The 23812-nt window shown below is 34.9% G+C and overlaps 1 protein-coding gene across 8 annotated transcripts in view; it reads left to right on the top strand.

The window, feature by feature from the left end:
* Nucleotides 1-23812, top strand: part of LOC129808010 (CREB-binding protein) — a 57156-nt gene that overhangs the window by 14495 nt on the left and 18849 nt on the right. For 5 of the 8 annotated variants that reach the window (XM_055857645.1, XM_055857649.1, XM_055857646.1 and 2 more), the window contains exons 5-14: nucleotides 2491-5739; nucleotides 5811-6100; nucleotides 9126-9283; nucleotides 9751-9861; nucleotides 9942-10887; nucleotides 14432-14665; nucleotides 14954-15184; nucleotides 17860-18260; nucleotides 21577-21850; nucleotides 21921-22229. In XM_055857645.1, the coding sequence (XP_055713620.1) occupies nucleotides 2491-5739; nucleotides 5811-6100; nucleotides 9126-9283; nucleotides 9751-9861; nucleotides 9942-10887; nucleotides 14432-14665; nucleotides 14954-15184; nucleotides 17860-18260; nucleotides 21577-21850; nucleotides 21921-22229 (6203 nt within the window). The remainder of the gene's footprint in view (nucleotides 1-2490; nucleotides 5740-5810; nucleotides 6101-9125; nucleotides 9284-9750; nucleotides 9862-9941; nucleotides 10888-14431; nucleotides 14666-14953; nucleotides 15185-17859; nucleotides 18261-21576; nucleotides 21851-21920; nucleotides 22230-23812) is intronic. The other 3 variants (XM_055857652.1, XM_055857651.1, XM_055857650.1) reach the window with 1 other exon arrangement.

Genomic DNA, 23812 nt, shown 5'->3' with positions numbered 1-23812 from the left:
TATCATGAAAAACACCGAAGGAAAACCTTCTGCACTTAACCATAAATCACAAGACTGCTAGAAACACAATCGATCTGTTACATTTTTTGTAAGACTCTTTCCACACTGAGTTTTTACAACGCAATTTAAATTCAAATTATACCTAAAATTTAACTGTCTTTGTGTTAATACATCCTAAAATGAATAAATATTTAAAAGCAAAATGAATTCATTGACTATTCGAAGATAACATACATAATTTTAATTAATTTATTTGCATGGCCGAAATTACACTTAAAGTGGCCGAAATTAGAAGCTATGGTCAAAATTTGGCACACTTCCCCTAAGACAGTGCAATCATCGCAATCATCCATAGAATAAAAAAGTGTAATTCTTTGTTGTCGTAAATTATTTTAAAGTTTATTAAATTAAAAACATCAAAGGACTATTTCATACAAAAATTACAAGTAAATGAAAAGGTATTTCTATCACAAGAGGGAAACGATATTAAAAATATACGGCTAAAATATTGGAATTTTTTTAAGTGGATTTTCAGTGTAAAAATAAATATAGATGCAATAATAGTATCAAAGTTTACAATATAGGGGAAATGCTTCTAATTTTGTCCAGTTTCTTATTTTGGACACTTTGAGGATAACATTGGACACTAAAAATAAATTGATTAAAATGATGGATTTTTATTCCAATATTTGATGAATAATGAATTATATCTAAATATTTGTTCCTTTTGGAATATTTTAACACTAAATACGTTAAAATTTGAATATGATTTGAGTTGAAATTGCTTTGTTGAAAATTCAGTGTGAGCAATTGCTTACGAGAAATATGACAGAACTTCGTGGCTTACTTCAGTCTTATTTAGTTTTGGTGAAGTACTAACAAAGTTTGTTCGCTGTTTTTGAGTGATATTATTGAATATTCATTGAATATTGTGTTGATTCACGTTACTGATGATTTGTACATTTGACCTGAAGTGAGATTTGCCTTGTGAATTATATTTTTCGTGTGAAAAATGGGAAATTTTTTAAGACATTCACCAGTGAGGTGATGATTCTTATTTTGGACAGGTGTTTTTCTCACGAAATTTCGTGAAGTTTTAGCTTTTGTGATGACTAGGTTGGACAAATGCCTGGAGAAATGAAGGAGCATCATCTCTACGAAAGAGATGCAGTGAGAAATGCCTTGAAAGGCTCCCGGAAAGGGCAGGGAATGAGCGAATCCGCACGTACTTGGAGTACCGAAGTCAACTCACTTTAATGAATGATATGGAAAGTTTCTGGGCTTCTTGTGACATTCCACGTTTCCCTTACATGACCAGGAAGAGGACTTGGTAAGATTGGTTCATGAAATGAAGAACAATGGGCATCCTGTTGAGGCGGATTATCTGTCCAAATTTACAGACAAGTTGTAAAAATTAATAACCAAGTTGTCCAAAATAAGAGTCAAATTCACCTCTACATATCAATTCATTTTTAAACGTATTAAAACTAATTTTAGTAAAAATGAGATGATAAATAGCTTGCCAAGTTTCTAAACAATCCTTCTGAAAAGAGAGTAACAAGAAAAGTCAATTAGTATTGAAAATATGGCACTTCAAACTTAGGATATCGATGCTTATATGCAGACTGTCCAAAATTATAAGCACTTCCCCTACATCACATAATAAGACAATTGAATTATGGTCAGAACTTAAATTAATTGTTTTCGCTTCTTTGATGTGTAAAAAAATGTACTACTGATCTGCAAAATGAAACACATATTCCTGCATTTTTAGGATGAAACTTATATTTCATTTTTATTTTTATTTATCCAATATTTATCCAAATACACGAGAAATAGGAAATTTTTCACAATCGTTAGGTTTAGTTAAAAGAAAATAACACAAAATAAAGTTTTCACTGCAGCACTTTCCTTTGGACGTTCAATAGAATATTATTTTATTTTAAAATGAAAATGAAACGTGTTTGTCTGAAAAGTCAGCAGCACCACATTTTACTCAGATGCCATGCGCACTCATGCGCTGCTTTTCGCAAAATATTGCAAGAAGAATAAGTTTTTGCTATATATCCTTCATCATCAACGAAGCCATCTCTTACAATTCTATTTACTCCCTGTAATTTCATTTTTACCCAATTCTCTGATTTTCCTGTGAGAAAAAAAAATAAATACCACAGTAGAGGAGTTGTATGAGTAAATTCTCCTTAATAAAAATTGAAACTAAAAAAAGAAAAAAAGAAAGAACCCTTCTGGGGTTTCAGTTGGGAAAGTGTAGTATTTTTTTTGTCTTTATATGGTTATGTGTATATGAAATGCAAAAGAGGTGAGATATGTGCACCTCAATATATCTCTCTTTCGGATTTATTAAAGTCCTTCAAGTACAGGAAATCAAGAAGAAGGGAGGCAAAATCATGACAGAGATAAGATGACTGTAATGTGGTCTTTTTTTCTCGCTCTCTTCTTGCTTTCTTGGGGTATTTTGCGGCAAAATAGGCAACAATATCAACAATATGCAAGGTCCTGGTGGACCCTATAGCTATGGCGGGGGTCCAAATCAACAGAATGTTAATGTGGTAAATGCTCAAGGTGGTGTCAATGCCCCAGTTGGTGTTGTTGCACCCCAGCAGCGTGGTGTGCCGAATATGGCAGCAATGCCAGGCAATCGATTACCAATGGGACCCAATATACAGGGCACCAATGAAGGTGGTATTGCTGGACAGGCGCAACCCCCAGCGCCGTCTCCAGCACAGCCACAATCTGGTGCCCCCGCGGGTAGTCAACCACGACCACAGAGTGCTACCCAAAATCAAAATGCAACAAATATGCCAGCAGCACCACAGAGCTCCTCCATGGCTGATCCGGAAAAGAGGAAGTTGATACAGCAGCAACTGGTGTTGTTGCTGCATGCGCACAAATGTGCTAGACGTGAAACGGAAAATCCTAATAATCCCAATCCGTGTACACTGACGCACTGTAAGACGATGAAAGAGGTTTTGGCCCATATGACAGGATGCAAACTCAATAAAGATTGCACAGTTGCCCATTGTTCGTCATCACGACAAATTATCACTCACTGGCGCAATTGTCAGCGAGCTGATTGTCCTGTTTGCTTGCCGCTGAAGCAGGCTGATCGCTATCGCAACAATACCAATGCCCAGAGTGGTCCAGGTGGAGCTAGTGGACCAGGTGGAACGGGAGGAGGACCAGTGCCAGCTGGAGGTGGTCCGGTACCGGGAAGTGGTGGCGGAGGAGGACCTAGTGGACCAGGTGGAAATACTGGTGGTCCTCAGGGGCAAATTAGTATCAATGCTGCATCTCAAGAGGGTCAACAAGGACCACAACAGGCAAATGCAGGTCCTGCCAGTGGAGGTCCTCTGCAGAACGCTGGTCAGGCTCAGGATGCCGGTGGAATGAGGAGAAATTACGATGGAATGAATATCCAAGGTACTCCGGCATCATCAGCAACACCAGCGATGCCAACTACAACACCCCAAGTAGCTCCTGGACCCAGACAATGTGTCCGAATACAGGCACCAAATTCCGTGGTTAGGGTCATTGTGCCGAATCAAGGTACGCCCAATCACAGTCAGATCCTGTCGAATAATCTTATGATTGGTAGTGGTGATGTGGCTCAGGCTGTTGGACAACAACAGCAACAGCAGCAACAACAACAGCAACAACAGCAGCAGCAACAACAGCAACAGCAGCAGCAACAACAACAGCAGTTGACTCTTCAACAACATCAACAGAATACAACGCCGCAACAACAACAGCAACAGCAGCAGCAACAACAACAGCAGCAACAACAGCAACAAAATATGCCTCAAGTGACAAATTCAAACATTCCAACATCACTTAGTGTGCAGCTGTACAGTGATAGCCAGGGTGGCAATGCAATAGCCGGAGCTGCTGGTCAATTGTGTCCAACTGGTGCCGGAGGTGCTGGAGCAGGACCTACTGGAACTGGCGGGAGCACCATGTCCTTCCAGAACAGTCAAGTAGTAGCTGTTCCGGTGGCTGCAGCTAAGGATTGGCACCATTCTGTGACACCAGATCTTCGTAATCATCTTGTGCACAAATTAGTGCAAGCTATCTTTCCAACTCCCGATCCAGCTGCCATGCTAGACCGGAGGATGCACAATCTGGTTGCGTATGCAAAGAAAGTTGAAGGTGATATGTACGAGATGGCAAATAGTCGATCGGAGTACTATCACTTGCTAGCCGAGAAGATATACAAGATACAGAAGGAATTGGAAGAGAAACGCATGAAAAGGAAGGAGCAGCAACTGCAGCAACAACAACAGCAACAAGGTGGTCAAGGTGGACCTGGTTCACAGCAACAGCAGCAAACAGCTCAGCAACAGCAGATAAAGCCGAATGTCAGTGGGAATGCCACAGCAGGAATTGTTGGTCAATTGGGTCAGGTGAATGTAATGGGTACGACATTGCCGGGTGGAAGTGCTGCTGGTGGCGGAGGAGGAGGAGGTGTTGGTATCCAACGACCTCCAGTTCCGACAATGGGACAAACAAAGCCCGGTCAGGGTGTTAGAAGTCATTCACCCGGTGGAATGGTGGGAATTGGTATGGGAGGCAATCGTTTGGCATTCCCAGGTGGTCAACAGCCACATTGTTTTGTTGTTGGACCATCTGGTCCAAGTCCCAATAGTCAGCAAAATATGCTGGTACCTAATCCCAATTTGTCACCATTTGGAGCACAAGGTGGTAAACCGGGAATGGCAGGTGCGTCGTCAAATCAATCGGCTGCCAATCAATTTCTCAATGCCAATGGTCCGAATGCCCTACAGACGGCCCAACAGGCAAATCAATTCAATGAGATTATGAAGGCTCGTATGGCACAATCGCAATCTCAGAGCAGTAGTAATTCCATGGTTTCACCCCAGGCACCATCGACTTTTGGGGGTAGCAATGTGAGTCAGATGCAGGGCAATAGTGTCTTCAATAGCATGTCAAATAGTGCAAGAAGTGGCAATATGATCACAACATCAGCATCAATGGATGCAATGAGTGGTGGTGGTTTGGTACCGGTACCGAGTCCATCACCAAGTCTCACGCCAAATGGTCCCATTCCTGTCAGTACGCCCAATCCACCAAGTGTTCCGTCGATGCTACAGCCACCGCCTGAGCCAACACCACCGCCATCCCTCTCCTCACCATCACACAGTGTCAACTGTTCCACAGCCACCTCCCAAGTGACCACAATGTCCAGTGGTGGACATCATCAGCAACAACCTGCCGCCCAGAATCAACAGAATCAGCAGAATAACATGGGCAAAGGTGGTATCACTCAGGCTGAACGAAATAATCAATCTGGGTCGAATAATCGTCAGCAATCTGGCGGTGGAGGGAATAGTTTCACATCGCAAATGGCAGCACTCGAAGCGGCAACACGGGATCGCGATGATGATTCTCAGTCACCGCAAAATAGTAATTCGTGCAAGGGAAAGTTGGATATAAAGCAAGAGGATGACATTAAGAAGGAGATGGAGGACACAGATAGCAATATGGATGGCAGTGGGAGTGGCAAGAATGTCAATAATGAGAAGATCAAACAAGAGTGTAAGGCTGAGCCTATGGATCAAGATGGGCAAGATTGCAAGAATATTAAGGAGGAAATAAAAGAGGAACCAATGTCACCGTCCAGTGATATAAAGCCTGACATTAAACCCCTCGTTCCTGAGCCACTTCCATCAACCAGTTCGCATGATAAGAAGAAGAAATGCTGTAAGTTTTCACTTAGTCACTTTTTTTTCAACTCTGCTAAACTGTCATGTTTTTCTTCTTCTTCTTCTTAGTGTTCAAGCCTGAAGAATTGAAACAAGCCCTGATGCCTACTTTGGAGAAATTGTACCGTCAGGATCCAGAATCACTGCCCTTCAGGCAGCCAGTTGATCCCAATGCACTTGGGATACCGGATTACTTTGAAATTGTGAAGAAACCAATGGATCTCAGTACGATTCAACTGAAATTGGGATCTGGACACTATTCAGATCCCTGGGAGTATGTCGATGACGTTTGGTTGATGTTCGACAATGCCTGGCTCTACAATCGAAAAACATCGAGAGTCTACAGATATTGTACAAAGGTAAGTGGATTCTCAATAATTAATAAAAGAATTTCGAAAAAATTAAAAAACATTCCGAAAATGTGTAATTTTACCCTGCAGTATTGATCCGAAATCGGTGTAAATATTACCCTTTTTTAGAGGTTAAAGTTACCCTTCATCATGTTAATTTTAACCCTAAAAAGGTGTAACAATAAAAAAATGTTGATATATTTTTACACCTAAAATGTATTAAAGTTATGAAGAAAAAAAGTTACATTAGATTACAGTGGTGGCGGTTCCTCGCGGAACCGCTGCACCCAGGCCTCCTTTTGGGCCCATTATTCATCCCCGATTAAATTAATCCCTAGGAAAAAAAAGTTAATCACACCCCGGTTTTTTTCTCAGTGTTTGAATCAGCAATTGTCATAACTTCCTCATCACATATATCAGCAATTCTTGTAACAATATGGAATACAGACTGTACAAATAGGGGTGGCGAAGTGACCAATGCTTTGCGAAATACTCGAAATCGTGACTTAAATGTCATACCAATTTCAACCAGAACTGATTTCCGGACAAAAATTGATTATCGGTTTATAACCGGTTCATAACCGATTGGAACCGGTTCAGAGTTCAGACTTATCAGAAATTTCAAGACCTTTCCAACGTGCCCAAACATGATGCTATTTGGTTGATCAATGCGCTCTCTACAGCCTTTTTAACTTTGAAAAATGGTTACCATGGCTCCTGTTATTGCTTTCTTCCAAATTCATTTTATTCATAGAGTAACAACGGATTAAAGACTATCTGTAAGAGAAGGGGTCAGCCATGCAACTTTTCATTGAAATATAACCTCAATTTTACTTGAGCAAAGCCCTCTTTAAATCTCACTCTACTCTATTTCTCAGCTTGTTCTTGAGATCCTATAAATTAGAAAATCTTGTTATCTCCTAATTTCCCTATTCATTTCCTATCCCTTACTTACAGATATTACTTTTTTAGTCAATTTAGCTTGCACGTGGCGTCTCAAATTCTTGCCGGAATAATTCTGTTCTATAGCTTCAGTTTCAGTTTCCTAGAAATACATTTTTCTGCAGACTTCAAAATCAATTCTCTTTTATCGGTCTACTTACGATATTCCAAAATCTAATCAATTAATATCACTTTGATTAATATCACTCAATATTTTCGTGTCCGCCTTTCTCAGAATTCCCTGTCACAATGTGTTCTAAATCTCTAAGCCCTAACAAAATGGCTGCCCCTCCCATTTAGTACACCATTCGAATTTGAATCTGAAACAGCTCCGGAATACCTTTTAGATCGGTATAATTTCATGAAATCAAAATTCGCGTCCCTTAATTTCTCACAAGATTTGCCTAAGTCTGTCTTTCAGACTCCAAATTGGATTGAACTAAATTTAATTTGGTGTGATGTTCAAAAGAAGTAGAAGAGTGCGAAAGAGTAGGACAGACATATGCTAAACTTTTAAGAAAGAAAAGGATGTGAATTTTGATTTTGACATTTTCCTGATCTGAAAGGTATGCCGGAGCCATTAGGAATGATGCGAATATGGATGCGGCACACCTTTTAGATCAGAAAAATTTCATGAATTCGAACTTCAAATCCCTTTCTTTTTCACACGTTTTGCATATCGTTTCTTCCGAAGAAGACTATTGTAAGTCTACTTACAATAGTATAAAAAGATGGTATCATTGGATGCAGAAACCTTAGATCTATATCCTCACAAAATTTTATGTTGATTAAGATATTCCCAATTATTGAATATTTTGCCCACAATTTTACTGCAAATAACTTAAAATTAGCATTAACCAGAAGATATTCAATGCGTAAGTATGATAAAATAGTTTCGAAAGCTGAAAGTATACTAATTGCAGTGAAATTAATGAAAATAAATTTTGGTTGTCAAACTTTAAAACTCTTTCCTGTAAAGTTTACATTTTGGACAATAGTCTTCTTCGGAACCGACGATATGTATATATCTCGAAATCGCAAAAATGGAGTTACGATAAATGCTGATTTAACTGACGACATGATTTTCGTGATCTATGAGTGTTAAGACGTGTAAATCCAAAATTTAGACTCGATCTGACGAGGTCGGATTTCACTTGTGACCACAAAAGCTGAAATTGTAAAGAATCTCAGTCATTTGCACACCCCATTGTCGTATCTGCAGTTTCTCGATTTTCTGAATATATTTTCATAAATCCTGCTAAATATATGATTTTGAATAAATTCAGAAACAATAATGAACCAGACGAGATTTTTTTTTAATTGAACCAGACAAGTACAAGAAACTGTTCCCAAAAGACTGTTCTCATATGTTTCCAATTGCTTATTCAGAATATTATAGATAACTAAGTAATTTGTCTATTCACTCAGAAAAATAATCGAGTAAAACTTACTCGAATCGATGTTAAATTGACTCTTTTTCGTTGTGGTTTTTGATTATAACTATATTTTAGAGTTGATTTTACTTCAATTTAGGTGTAATATTCGGAAGAGTTGTTTTAACTTTTTTTCCTAAAATTTACATGACAAAAAGTGTAAATAACTCTTTTAAGACTGAAAATAACTCGTTATAAGGGTTAAAATTACTCGTTTCAAGAGTTAAAAATAATCTCTTTTTGAGTTAAAATAACTCTTTCAAATCCCAAGATGGATAGATTTTGCAATTTTATGTTCTTTTTTTAATTTTATTATTTTCTTTATTAAGATTTTCTAGACCTCAAGTTCCCTATATTCCGATCGAAATATCACATATGATGCACGCATATGTCTTCATGAAACACTGTTAGGCATATTTCTAGTTGATGTTCCATATGAACTTTGTCACTCGAAAATCTTCTTGACTGAAGTATATTCTTAAAATGAAAACACTTAAGCATATACTTCAGTCGAGATGAAATTTTACATCGAAAAAGTGTAATAATTACATCGATATCCGACGAATTAATTCAACTCTGCCATAGTTGTTTTACTTTTTAGGTGTTTTCTTAGTGTTTCAAAGATGTTTAATTCTACTTCAACATTTCTTCCTTTGTAGCTTTCTGAAGTGTTTGAACAAGAAATTGATCCGGTAATGCAAGCACTTGGGTATTGCTGTGGCCGAAAATATACATTCAATCCCCAAGTGCTATGCTGCTATGGCAAGCAGCTCTGTACTATTCCACGAGATGCTAAATACTACAGCTACCAAAATAGGTAATTAATTTAACTAATTGTATTTAAAACTCTTTTACTTCTTTATTGTTTTTTTTGTGTTCCTCAAGATTTTATCGCTTCAATCTGTTTTTTTTTTAAATTAACTTTAGATTAGTCTTTTTTTTTTTTTGAAAAAACACATTTGTTATTTGTTTTAATATTTATCTTCTTTTTTTGTCACACAAACACTCTTCTAACATGTGTTTTTTTTTCTTTTTTCTTTTATTTTCATATTACCTATCATTTATGATTTTATGCTGCATCTAACCCATCCCCCACCCACAAAAAAAACCATGCACAAAAATTTTATCTTCTAAATGCACGTGTTCTTTAAAAAAAAACATTTATGGTGTCTGATTGGATAAAAAAAACACAATTATCACATCTTTATACTCTGCTTTTAAAAAAAATTATTTATTTTATTTGACTATGAATGATTTTGAAAAAAAAAAACAAATGGTGAATAGTTTGAGTACTTATGGATTTAATTCTGACAGATATACATTCTGCCAAAAATGCTTCAATGATATTCCCGGTGACACTGTCACACTTGGAGATGATCCTCTTCAGTCTCAAACGTAAGTTGATGATTTTTATTTTATTTAGAAAAAAGAAAATTGAGGGGAAATGGGTAAAAATGGGACTTTTTATATTGCAGACAAATTAAAAAGGATCAATTTAAAGAGATGAAAAATGATCATTTGGAGTTGGAACCGTTTGTTGATTGTTTAGATTGTGGTAGGAAACAACATCAAATTTGTGTGCTATACCTGGAAACAATATGGCCAGGTGGTTTTGTATGTGATAATTGTCTGAAGAAGAAGAATCAGAAGAGAAAGGATAACAAATTCAATGCCAAAAGATTACCCACCACCAAATTGGGTATATACATTGAGACACGTGTCAATAATTTCTTGAAAAAGAAAGAAGCTGGAGCAGGAGAAGTGCACATTAGGGTGGTCTCGAGTTCAGATAAAGTGGTTGAAGTTAAGCCTGGTATGAGGAGTAGATTTGTAGAAAGTGGTGAATTAGCACCTGAATTTCCCTATAGAGCTAAAGCCCTGTTTGCCTTTGAGGAACTCGATGGGGTTGATGTTTGTTTCTTTGGAATGCACGTCCAGGAATATGGATCAGAGTGTACAGCTCCAAATACAAGGAGAGTATACATAGCCTACCTGGATTCTGTGCATTTCTTCAAACCTCGACAATATCGTACAGCTGTTTACCATGAAATCCTCCTAGGATATATGGATTATGTAAAACAATTGGGCTATACAATGGCTCATATATGGGCATGTCCACCCTCTGAGGGTGATGACTACATCTTCCATTGTCATCCGCCAGATCAGAAAATACCCAAACCAAAGCGTCTTCAGGAGTGGTACAAGAAGATGCTGGATAAGGGTATGATTGAGAGAACAATTCAGGATTACAAGGATATCCTCAAACAAGCCATGGAAGATAAATTGACATCGGCCGCTGAATTGCCCTATTTCGAGGGTGACTTCTGGCCCAATGTCCTCGAGGAGAGTATCAAGGAATTGGATCAGGAAGAGGAAGAAAAGAGAAAACAGGCAGAAGCCGCCGAAGCAGCAGCTAATGCGGTAAGTTTTTAATTTTTATTTGCCTTTTAAATCTTTTTACAGGATCAGTCAAAATTGAGTTTCCAATGAAGAAAAGCAATTTTGAGACTTCAAATGGAAACCTAGAAAATGATTTACAGTAGACTCTCTCTCAATTGGGCATTTGGGGCGAAATGTCATCCGCTTTATCGATAGATTTGGCCGTCAAAGCCTTTGTAAATTCCACAAAATGCGCTCAATTATAAAGAATTACGATAAAATAGGAAGAATTACAGCGAATTTGAGCAAATTAACTTCATAAAACGTGAAAATTGTCAACAAAATTTTTCGCCCGATTGAAAAAGAGCCGATTGAGCGAGAGTCTACTGTATTTTTTATATCTATTTAAAATCGTTTTATATATATTTTTTACAATGAAGTGTATTGCGTTGAATAACGATATCAATATTCAATTTGTTTTTGAAGATATTTAACAGAATAAATAAAAAGGGCATTGAATAAATGAGCAGTAAAAAGTTAAAATTGATCAGTAACAGAAAATTTTGAAACAGTGATATTATCGTCCAAATTTTGGCAAAGGGAAAATAAAGGGCTTTTCACTCTATATGGAACTATTTTAAATGTTAAATATATAAAATAGACCCATTTTTGTAAAGATTTAAGTTTTTTACTGACCATAATCAGATATTTTACTGCTCATTTTTAATTTTTTACTGCCCATTTTGAATTTTTTACTGCTCGTTTGTTTTTTGCCAACAAAAAGTAGTAGTACTCAAAATTAGTTTCGCATCATTTACAGTTTACCAGTTCTCAATCGGTTTGAACCGATTCAAAAATCACTCAAAAGATCCCCCAAAATAGTTTTAAAAGTAATAGAATTGATTTTCAGATAAAAATTAGTTATCGGTTATGAACCGGTTCATTACCGGTTAAAAACCGATTGAAACCTATTCAGTATTACAGAAAATTCCAAGACCTTTCCAACGAGCCTAAGCATGGCTCCATTCGAATGATAATTGTGCTCTCTTGTGTCTTCTTTACCTTTGGACTTTGAAAAACCGTTACAGTAGACTCTCGCTAATTTGGCTCTTTTAACCCTTTAAGGACGAGAAGCTTTCCGTTGAGCGAAATTCAATGAAATCAAGTTTCCCTCGATATTTTAGCCTAAATAAGAGATTTACGGTTAAAAAAAATTCCCATCCCTAGGAGGCCTAGAAAACTATGGGTCATATATGACCCAATTGTCCCTAAAGGTAAAAAAGCACAAAATTTTCCAGACGACTAGTTTACTCGTTTGCTCTGTTATTTTTGAAAGATAAATAACTTGAATATATTTGTAATAATAAAAAAAAATTTAGAGTACGACTAAAAATTAAAAGATCAAAAATTAATTTTAAAAAATCTCATTCAATTTTCGGTCTCAAAGACTCTTGAAGACTGGTACACAAAAACAATAATTTTTATGAAAAAATGTATTACTGTTTACTTCATTTTTAATTTTTATAATATTCATCGAAACAAATTTCGCATACTGGTAAGGTAACACAGAGATAAATGTCGCATGCCTCACAAATACAATTGGTCTTATAATCCTTTTTTTCTGATAGCACCATGTGCACCTCAGTTTTCTTCGAAACATGTTTGATGGTAATGGGTAGGTGCAATGTTGTTTGTCTCTGGGAATTTAAGACGTACAGTTGCACATTGCTGTGGATCTCGGAGTTCTTCCGGAGTTGATGCATTTTCGATTAAGACTTCAAAGTCCACTTCATCCACGTCTTGTTCCAAATATATTATGTCGCTTTCGTTCAGGACAAGTTTGTCGGCATCATCGCTATCTTCCGGGCATAATATGTGGATGAGATTTCAGGTTCATTGATCATGAAATTTTTTCTTCCATTTTTGAAGTCATCTACAAGAGCAAAAAGTTATGAATTTATAACATATACGCAGAAGTATCTTATAAATTATCAAAATAGTACCTTCTTCAGTCTGTATTGCACTGGGAAATCTCAGCTAATTGATATATCACACAATATTACACGAATAATTAACTATTTTGCGCACACATACACAAAAACATGAAACAGTTTACCCTCAAATCTTCAAAAATCCACTAGAGACCGATTCTGTGTTTTTCACCTTTATGGACGATTGGGTCATATGTGACCCATGAAAATTATGAAGCTTTCCTGAAAATACCAATAAACTATAATTTTTACTTTGTTGAGAAATATTATGCATAGTTATTATAGTTTCTAGTCCCAAGAGGTTTTTGCTTAAAAAAAAATTAGAAATATTAAAATTCAAGCACCAGCCTGAAAATTTGAAAATTCGTTATTTTTGAGCTCAAATATTTTTTATATAGCAAATAGCTGGAGATTTGCAAAAAATATCCTAGATTCCTACATCTTTCTGCTTCGTGATTATGTACAAACATTATAAAGAAATAACTTCAGGTAGTCAGGAAAAATTATTTTCTCTATGGGTCACGGGTGATCCAATCGTCCTTAAAGGGTTAGGATCGGGTTACTTTTTAATTCGGGCGGCAGTTAAATTCGAAAAAGTTTGTTGACATTTTTCAACTTTGATTTATCGAATGAAGCAAATATGTTCAAATTTGCCAGGGTTTGTCTGAGTTTTTAATGTAATTTTGCATTATTAAGGGATTTTCATGAAATTTACGTTATATATGAATGTGTAAACTTAATATCTATATGCACATGAATAAAAGATCGTTGAATTTCAAAAACTTTGTCGCCCGAATTTCTCTCAAATTCGAGTGACATTTCGGTCCCAAATGCCCGAATTTGAGAGAGTCTACTGTATTTTTTGCCTCTATGAACGAAAGGGACAAAAATAGCCAAAAAATTTAAGTAATTTTTCTAACATTACCAATGACTGATAATTTTCACTCTAATGAAAAATATTATGTTTGAGTATTGTAGTTTCTTTTTCCAAAACGTGTTTGCTTAAAAACATTGGAAGTATAAAAAAATAATTAAAATCAATTTTTAATATGAAAATTTAAAAATTCGTAATTTTTGAGATTAAAAATTTACTATACAGCAAATAGCTGGAGACTTACAAAAAATATCATGGATTCCTTTAAACTTTTGCTTTGCAATTATGTACAAACGTAAGAAAAAAAAATAACTTTAGTAACTTTAGTTAGTCAGGAAAAATTATTTTCTTTATGGGACACCGGTGTTCCAATCGTCCTTAAAGGGTTAAAAGACCCTAGGAAGCGTATTTCAGAACTGAATAGGATCAAGTTTGGGCTTGTTGGAAAGGTCTTGGAATTCCTTACAAGCCCGAACCGATTCCAATCGGTTATGAACCGATAAATTCTAAACCGTAAATTAATTGTATTACTTGTAAAACAGTTAAACTGATTCAGTCTCTCCTATTTGAAATTGGGTTAACTTAAAATTTTATATGACATCAATTTTGCAAGAGAGTGTAATAATTTGTTTTTTGCAGCATTAATGTATTTTTCTGACGCATTATCACATGATATTGAATATGATGTTTTTTGTTTTGATTCCATTTGTTTTCGGTGTAGATTTTATCACTGAATGATGACAGTGAGGCGAGTGCCGATGGCAAGAAGAAGGGCCAGAAGAAGGCTAAGAAGTCAAACAAATCAAAAGCTGCCCAGCGAAAGAACAGCAAGAAATCCAATGAACAACAAAATGGAAATGATTTAAGTGCAAAGATATTTGCTACTATGGAGAAGCATAAGGAAGTTTTCTTTGTTATTCGACTACATTCTGCACAATCGGCAGCCAGTTTAGCTGTAAGTGTTTGATATTTTAATTATTAATAGTAAGACAAAAAAAAAGTATATATTTGTTTATTTTAAGTGAAAAATATTTAGAAGAGAGAAATTAACTTGATGCCTTCTTTGAATTGAAACATCTCAGTTTATTTTTTTTTTAATATCTTATCAATGCTAAAATTGTATTTATTTGTAATAATCTTTTTTCTCTCTTTCTCTCTTCTCACCCTCTCTTCGTTGTGTTTTTTTTTTGGAAAATAATAATACCTACAAAATTTTGCAAAAAAAAATTAAAAAAAAATCCAGCCAATACAAGATCCCGACCCATTGATGAATTGTGATCTCATGGATGGTCGTGATGCATTCCTGACACTGGCACGAGATAAACATTATGAATTCTCATCATTGCGACGAGCACAGTTCAGTACATTGTGTATGTTGTATGAATTACATAATCAGGGACAAGACAAATTTGTTTACACCTGCAATAACTGCAAGAATCATGTTGAGACGAGATATCACTGTACTGTTTGTGATGTAAGTTATTTTGAGTATTTTTTTCCTATTCTTTGTCTTGTTTTTTAAGGGTAAATGTCCTAATTCAAAACCATTTCCAGATGCTTTAACTTTGACAGAAGATTCAACACATTAAGTTCATATTTTTTCTGAAGGAAATTATATAAATTTGCTCCTTGACTCTTCTAAAATGTTACCGTTTAGTGAAAATTCTTTAAATATAATTTGAAAACTTCTTAAATACAAGAAAAACACACAAGTGCAAAATGCTTCATTTGGAAACATATTAATCTAAATGGAGACAAGGGAAAGTTCTAATTGGAGACAAGTGTAACTGAAACCGCGACAAAAGGCTTCCAAAACCTTGTTGAGTTGCTCTTGAGCGCAAGATTTGTTCTTATTCCTTGTCTTTTCTCCATACTCATCTAAAACAATAAGAAAATCTCTCCAAAAAAATCGTATTTCCGGGGTTTCCTATTGAAGCATTTGCAGACACTTCAGAAAAACCCTTTTTGTTCACGACATAGGTAGGGGAATGTTTTGAAGGTTCGTATTAATAAAATTATTAAAAGGAGTCCAAGATTTAAGATTTTTTTACTGAATGCCACACACACCGAATCAATTATATCACTATATCAAAAAAATCTCTTACTTATTGGCTTCATAATTCTGCCTCACAAAATTCCTGGAAGTCTTTGGATTTTCCTGTACAGGAAAATGAAAATGTAGCGGTATTTTTTACGAATGTACCTTGGTTAACTCAGCTTCGTACCACTTTTTCCCACCTCTGTAGGCCTCATTTTCTCCGAAAACATTACACCGGGCACAAAAATTTAGGCATGACTACTTAGATGGAACTTTCATCTACTTGTTTTCAACATTTTGTAGGAGGTATCACGCATTAAAAAATCAATTTTAAACTATTTTTCTAACACACGTTTTTTGACACTCGGAAAACCATTTTTTCCCTGCATTCTGACAGTCAGTTTCAGATTTTCTCTAACAAATTGGTCTTACAGAACATATTTCGGACGTAACTGATTTCAAAAATGGCCAGCCACAAATTTAAAGTGAAATGTGGGAATTTCCACTTTAAAACAAGGAAAATTGAATGAGAAATACTCAAGATACATCAAAGTGGCAATTTAAGAATCACATTTACCATAAGCAGTCTAGTTTCATTACTGCACAAATCAGAAAGTAGTAATCACAGCTATTGTAATCCTTGTTTTTTCTCTAACGTCTCGAATCTGTCTTACAGAACAATTTTTGAACATCATTGATTTTTAGAATTACCAGTAATTAATTTAAAGTAAAATGTGAAAAATTCCGCTTGAAAACAAAGCAAATTGGATGAAAAATTCTCAAAGCGCACCGCATGGGCAATGAAAGAATCACACCTACCATAAGCAGATTCAGGCTTAATGTTTAATTTGACAGAAGTGAAATGAAAACATCTGATGAAGTCTCATTTTGATGGGGAAGTGCGTGTTTTCCTTCGAGATTTTAGTGAAAATTGTTCAATAAACCCAATTTTCTTATGAATTTATTCAGTGGAATCTCTCAGTGTGACCCAAAACAGTGAGGAATTCTCAAATTCGGTGGTCAGTAATTTTGACAGATGTTTTTACGAAACTGCAAAATTCAATTTTCCTGAGCTGCAAGGGTGGTAATTTTTATGAATTTTTCTCCACCCAAAAAAACGACAACTCTCAAACAAAAGATTTTCACGGTAAATATTAACCCTAGGAAACCCTCTATAACTTGGAATAGTTGTTTTTCCGAAAAGACACTTGCAGTGTGCAAAAATGCATAAAATATTACACATGAGAATTACGATATTAGGCCCATTTTTTATTTTTGCCATTGGGACCCAGGAAAAAGGGCCTAGGCTTCCAAGTTTGTCAGGAAATATGAGATGTAGGACTAGCTTTTAGATTATATGTCCATGGATGAAATTCTTCTAGTAATTTGGAAAAAAATCAACTTTTACGAAGCTGTAACATTACGAAGGTGCAAAATCTTCCCCTAATTATTTCATTTGAAAACTTCACGTACAGTTAACAATAAAGATTAGCACTTACTTTAACTAAAATTACTCAAAAATATGACATAAAAGTTAAACAAAACGAATAAACAACAGTCACCTTATTGTGTTTTTCATTGGAAAACATGGTCGATCTATTAAAAATTCAATGATAAAAGGTACACTTTTAATTTCTCTGAGAAAATAACAATTTAAAATTTATGAATATGAATGGATTTTCGCTTTATTTGGAGCAAAATTAACTAAATAATGAAACTGTGGTATAGAAAATCTATAAATATAATAATTTAGTACTGTATTTATCGTGAAAACAATGATGTTTCCATTTGGAGTAGCGAAAAGTTTCCATTTGGAGCAGGTTTTGAATTAGGCTTCATTTACCCTACTTCTTATTTTTCTTTTAATCAATTTTGAGAAAGAAATTGATCGGGAAAAAAATAAGATGAGGAAAAATATGTTGAAAACACGCAAGAGTTTTCATCAATTTTTCTCTTTAATTTCCTCTCTGCCGATCATTCGCAATTTCCATTTGTTATATTTTTTTTTGTGGTTAAAAACTTACTAACATTTTTTTTCTTTTTCTTCTGCGCGTCTTTTCTGAATTTTCTCTGGGTTTGACCTTGTGACTTTTGTCCATGTAAAAATGCAGGACTTTGATCTGTGCATTGGGTGCAAGACGAAAGTTGGTCATCCGCACAATATGGAAAAATTGGGCTTCGACCTGGACGATGGGTCATCACCAACAGATCTCAAGCAGGCCAATCCTCAGGAGGCCAGGAAGCAAAGTATTCAGCGGTGCATTCATTCGCTGGTGCATGCTTGTCAGTGTCGCGATGCCAATTGTCGTTTGCCATCGTGTCAGAAGATGAAGAGGGTGGTGACACATACGAAAAATTGCAAAAGGAAGACCAATGGTGGTTGTCCAATTTGCAAGCAACTCATTGCACTGTGTTGCTATCATGCTAAGCACTGTCTGGATGGGAATAAGTGTCCTGTACCCTTCTGTCACAATATCAAGCAGAAGTTGAAGAATCAAGCGCTTCAGCAAAGGTAAGTGCCTATATATTCATTTATTATTTATTTATATATTTCTTTATTTTTTTCTTGGAATATTGCGTTATCTTGAATTTTTTTTCTGAGAAATTGCAATTTGATTACATTCCGGGAAAGATTTGGCGATAACATCTTGCAGATACTCACGACGAATATAATTTACCCTGCGAAGTATATTTAGTTTTTTCTCTCTTATTCAAGGGATAGGACAGTAGCGACAGACAATCTTATGACAATTCAGTATTGCAGTATTGATCCGAAAACGGTGTAAACATTACCCTTTTTAGGTGTATTATGGGTTAAAGTTACCCTTCTTTCATGTTGGTTTTACCCTTAAAAGGTGTAAAATTTACATTAAAAAATGTTGATATATTTTTACACCCGAAAAGTGTTAAAGTTATGACGAAAAAAAGTTAATCGTAGCCTCTTTTTTTTTCTCAGTGAATATTGAAAAATAATTTATTTGTGGAAAAAAATTGAAGAGCCAAAAAATACTAAATTTTAAATAAATTGAAAATAATTTAAAAAAAAAAATGGTAGCGGTGTGTGGAATAAAAAATGTGACAAAACAGATATTTAACTTTTTCTAAAGTTTCGAAGAGCAGTTCAGTGATTTCTAAAGTGAAAAAGATAGGTGACGCAAAGTGAAGAAATATCAAAGCTAGGTCATACCACAAGGAAATTTCTAGATCTGCTTCATGATTTCTGGTTATAGGGTGCAGGCATCACTTATAGCCACATTAAGGACATATATGCCTATAGCTGTTGATCTTTTCGACCAATTATAGCAAAATTTTAAGAGTAATTTCTTTCATGTAGTTTCTTTCGATATATTCATATGAATTTCCTAGGAAAATCCCTGAAATCCCGGAAAATATGTAGTTTTCCCAACCATGTAAAATTAATAACTTGTCGCCTCTTTTACGAACTTATGGCCATTCGTGGAATAAATTATGGCCACAATTTTAAATGATATTATTAGAAAAAAAAGAAAAGCATTTTAAACACTTTCATAGGTTTTTCTTATTTTTTTTAATAAGTTTTTCATAGTTTTTCAAACAATTTACTCATAATAGTAGCAGACTACTAACATTGATTGTGCGCACAGTGACCAGTAATCCAACCTGTTTTTCGTGATGGAATAGCCACGTTTGGTTGCATGAATAACCCACTTCAGAATATCCTCCTCTGTTTGTTCTCTTTTAGGGACTATGAAAGCATCCGTGATCAAGTGTTTCTCCCGGAGATTTTAATGCAGAATTTGTGTGGGGATTTGGGTACAGCTGAAATGACTGGAATACTTGTCGTGATCACTCCATTCCCAATGCTTCTCTCAATACTTCTTGTATCCTTTGAGTTCAATAATAGGGCTTTTTTTCGTAATTTGCATTGTCCTAAGAGGGATATAAGAGAAAAACTTAGGTTAAATATTTACAACAAAATGCAGGTTACTACTCTTTTGTAATCAATTTTATGTTATAATTTCAACACTTACCTTAAATTTTATTACATTTTTGCTAGAAAACTCAAATTCACTGAATCAAAATAACACAAGTGTCAACACGCTAAACCAAATATCTGTGAGGGCGCCACACGTCAAATTCTGTGGCCACAAGTTAATAATCTTATCAAATGGGTTATAATTTATGGCCTTGTCTTTATTTTACATTTTTTGTTTAAAAAATCATCAAAATCAAGTGGTAAATGAAAATATAGTTAATAAAGAAAACAAGTTTTGAAAAATAGTACTAAATATTTTTGATTGAAGATATAAAATTTAGTCATTAAAAATTATGAGATCTTTAGTAAATTTCTTAACGATTTGACGTATATTTGACCATCTGCCGCATCAGTGAAATAATTCCCACAAAATAATTAAAATTACCGAAATATAAAAGTAAATCAGTTTAAAAGTTTCATTTAATGATAGCACATCAAATATTCCTAATTTTGTGGTTCTTTGAAATTAATTTGGGGGAAAAAATTGAAGATATCTGGTGGAAGTGGCCACAAGTATAGACTGGCCATAAGTAATGCCGCCACCCTACAGGGATACAGTTGTCAGTTCCATGTCCCGTGGAATCAAGTTCACACTGAGAAAAAAACGGTGTGCGATTAACTTTTTTTCCCCAGAAATTTAACACTTTTCAGGTGTAAAAATATATCAACATTTTTTAATGTTAATTTTACATATTTTTAAGTGTAAAATTAACATGAAAAGGGTAACTTTAACCCCTAATACACCTAAAAAGCATAATATTTAATGCAGGGTAAAATAAACATTGCCGGAGTGTTATATTTACTTTTTCGGATTTCTCTCAGTGATCAAACTGAGGAGATGGTCATTCACTATGTGTGCAGCTGCCTAAGCTTATGTAACATTAAACGATTGCTGTTGAATAAAGAGGTGCTGTCTGATAAAGATCTATCAAAATTTAAGCCGGCCTGTTTAATGGAGTTTATCCGAAAAACGGGCTGGCTTGAACCATCTTGCCCTTAACAAGACCGGGAGGCCTGGGTTTGCAAGGAACCGCCCTCATTGTAATCTAATTTAATCTAACCTAGCTCTTCCTTCTTTTGGAAGCCAGAATTAGAAGATCAAAAAATTGCCTTTGTTAAGGACGATTGGAATACAGGTGTCCAAAAAAAAATCACAGGCACGAAAGCAAAGAAGTACCGAACAGATTTGTAAAGGTTCGGGCGAACATTCACAACTCTGAAGCGCATTTTTTCATTTCTAATTTTTATAATTTTGTGGAATTGCCTGGAAAGTTTGCGAAAAACGTATAGACCGATTGCTATCAATTTAGACCTATTCTCTCCAGAATTAAATTCTTTTTAATTGAATCTTAATGTATTTTGATTTTTTTTTTAAATATTGACTTATTGGGGGGGGGGTCGTCGAAAACGGGAAGTCGATATCTCTTATCATTTGGCCTTAACAGTCTCACAAATTGAAAAAAAATGTTGATTATAACATTGAAACATTTAAAAAAATGAATACAGTTTATTCATTGGACTTCATAGCATTAAATAGATAGAGGCATGGGATTGACAAATTTATTCTTATACGAGAAAAATATTGCAATTATTTTTTTTTAAAATTATATCTCACAGATTTCTAACAACTCCAAATAGATTACTGCATTTCTTTATTATTCAATACGTTCTGCAAGATGTTACCTCTCATTTTTTTTTATAAAAGGATAAATATTTGATTTTTATCAAAGAATTTAGATTTTTATCTACAAGAAAATTCTTTTTTGATTGTTTTACTGAAATTGACAAACTTTTACACGATTTTGACAAACAGGATTCAGCAGACTCAGTTACTTCGTCGTCGTGTGGCTGTGATGAACACACGAGCAGCTGCTCCAACCACCTCAAGCAATTTTCCATCTTCCGGCAATTCCGGCATGACCAACACTCAAGCATCGAGCGGGGGCAATGGAAGTGGTGGCATGAGTCCTACGGCAACTCCATCGCCCGTGTCGCAAATGGGCGGCATGGGTAGCCCGCATCAGGGTATTGGGATGAAGCCAGGGGCTCAGACACCACCAGCCAATGTCCTCCAAGTTGTGCGACAAGTGAGTGATGAAGAATTCTCTAGTCAAAGTTCTGATAAATACTGATTGTCTGTGAATGGTCTTTTTGAAGGTGCAAGAGGAGGCAGCGAGGCAACAAGTTCCCAATGCTGGGGGCTTTGGCAAGGTGACACCCACTGTTCCTGGCAATCAAATGCCACCACCTGTGATGCAGAGAACGATGGCGGGGCACTTGAGTGGGCCGCCGCCGCAGCAGCAGACGACACAGGGTGGCGTTGCAATTGGCCCAGGTGCCAGTGGGAATCTCCTGTCAATGGACCAGTGGGGCTCGAGGTACCCTAATCAGGCACAGCAACAGCCTGGATTGCGACCTCCCAACCAGAATCAGATGATGCAACCAATTATTGGGGCGCAACAGCCGGTAAGTCTTAATTTTTTAAGAAATTTTTTTTTTTTTTTAAATTTTTATTGTGACGAAAGTTAGCATCTTCTTAATTAATTGAGGACCCTTTACATCTAAAATTTTGTCTTAACAATTTAGCTGTGTTTACGTTATATATTTAAAGTTCCTGATGAATTTCTTTAAAAACTCAAATAAAAGGGGTAACATCTCGTGATTTAGATGCTATACGTCAAAAATACTTTCGCATCATTTAAAGCGTGTGCACGTTAAGATTGTACCCAAGAATAATGCTTTAAAAATGAAGTCTACATAATATTAAAAAAAAAGATTGATTAATTCTTTATTGTACTTGGCCCATAGGACCATTGATAAAAGAAAAATATATTTTTTTTTAATTTAATTCATTGTTGATTTATGAGATATGTATATTAGTTTTTTTTTATTCAAGTATTTAATAATAATAATAATAATGCATATATTTAAATCACAAAAATAGGGTCACCCCTCTTACAATTGTGATTGAAGAACATATAAAAAAGTAATGCAAAATTCAATTCAGAATAAAGAAAAGAATCTTAACATGAAAAAGAAAGAAAAGGAGAAAAAAAGCTGAGTAGAAAAATAAGATGCATACCCAAGAAGCAATTTTTTCTTAATATAGTATTGTAGAATTCCTTAAGTAGGGCACTATAGAATCAAAGATCTTTTTATTTGTTTATAACGCTCTTCGTTCCATCACTGGGATTACTACACTGAGAGAAAAAAAAGATCAAAATTTAATCTTTTCTTCATAATTTCAAGTATTTTTAGGGCTTAAAAAATATTAAGATTTTTTTATTGTTAATATTAGTCCTATAAAGAATAAAACCAAGTCCGAACTGAAAATAAGATTTTTTTCGAATAACTTTAAATCTTTTTTTATTTTTTAGAAACTAGCAGATTAAATTTAAGACTGCAGAAGATTAATTTCAAGATAAATTTCGACTAATTTCAAGAATAAAAAAGAATAGAAACAAGTCATTATGCAGAATGAAATTAAGTTTTATTTTTCATAATTCTATAAGAGTATAACCAGTAACCGCGTCTTTAATTATTGGTATCTTGTTACCACTCTCAGGTCTAGGACAATCAAAGCAATTAGCAAAAGAAACAGGATACAATCTTGTGAGCCTGAAACAATCAAAAAGAAATTGAATTTTATGATAAGACTATATAAAAAATGATCTCATCATTATATTACCTTTTTTTGTAAGGGAATCATAGATTTTCTTCAATAGCCGCTTAGTTGATTTATCTTTGAACTATGATGTACAGGAGCTTTTAGTGACAATCCGAGCAAATTGCCTGTAAATGATGCACTATCACCGACAACGTTTAATTTTTCAGTGTTAAAGTCCATCATCATCTGAAAGATTTGAAACGTCATTAAAAAAAAATCCAATAAATGAATTTAGTATTAAAAAGCTAATTTGTGAGAAATTGTAAATATAATTTTTACAAGTTAGGGTAGAATAAATTCTAATAAAATAAGCGGAATTTTCATAAAAAAAAATCTATAAATTTATATAGATATCGGTTATTCTATTCCATGAGAAAGTCCT

This window comes from Phlebotomus papatasi, chromosome 3 (genome assembly GCF_024763615.1).
Source record: "Phlebotomus papatasi isolate M1 chromosome 3, Ppap_2.1, whole genome shotgun sequence".
Taxonomy (NCBI): Eukaryota; Metazoa; Arthropoda; class Insecta; order Diptera; family Psychodidae; genus Phlebotomus; species Phlebotomus papatasi.
The sequence above is the reverse complement of the archived record's forward strand: the minus strand, read 5'-3'. Positions and strand labels throughout refer to the sequence as shown.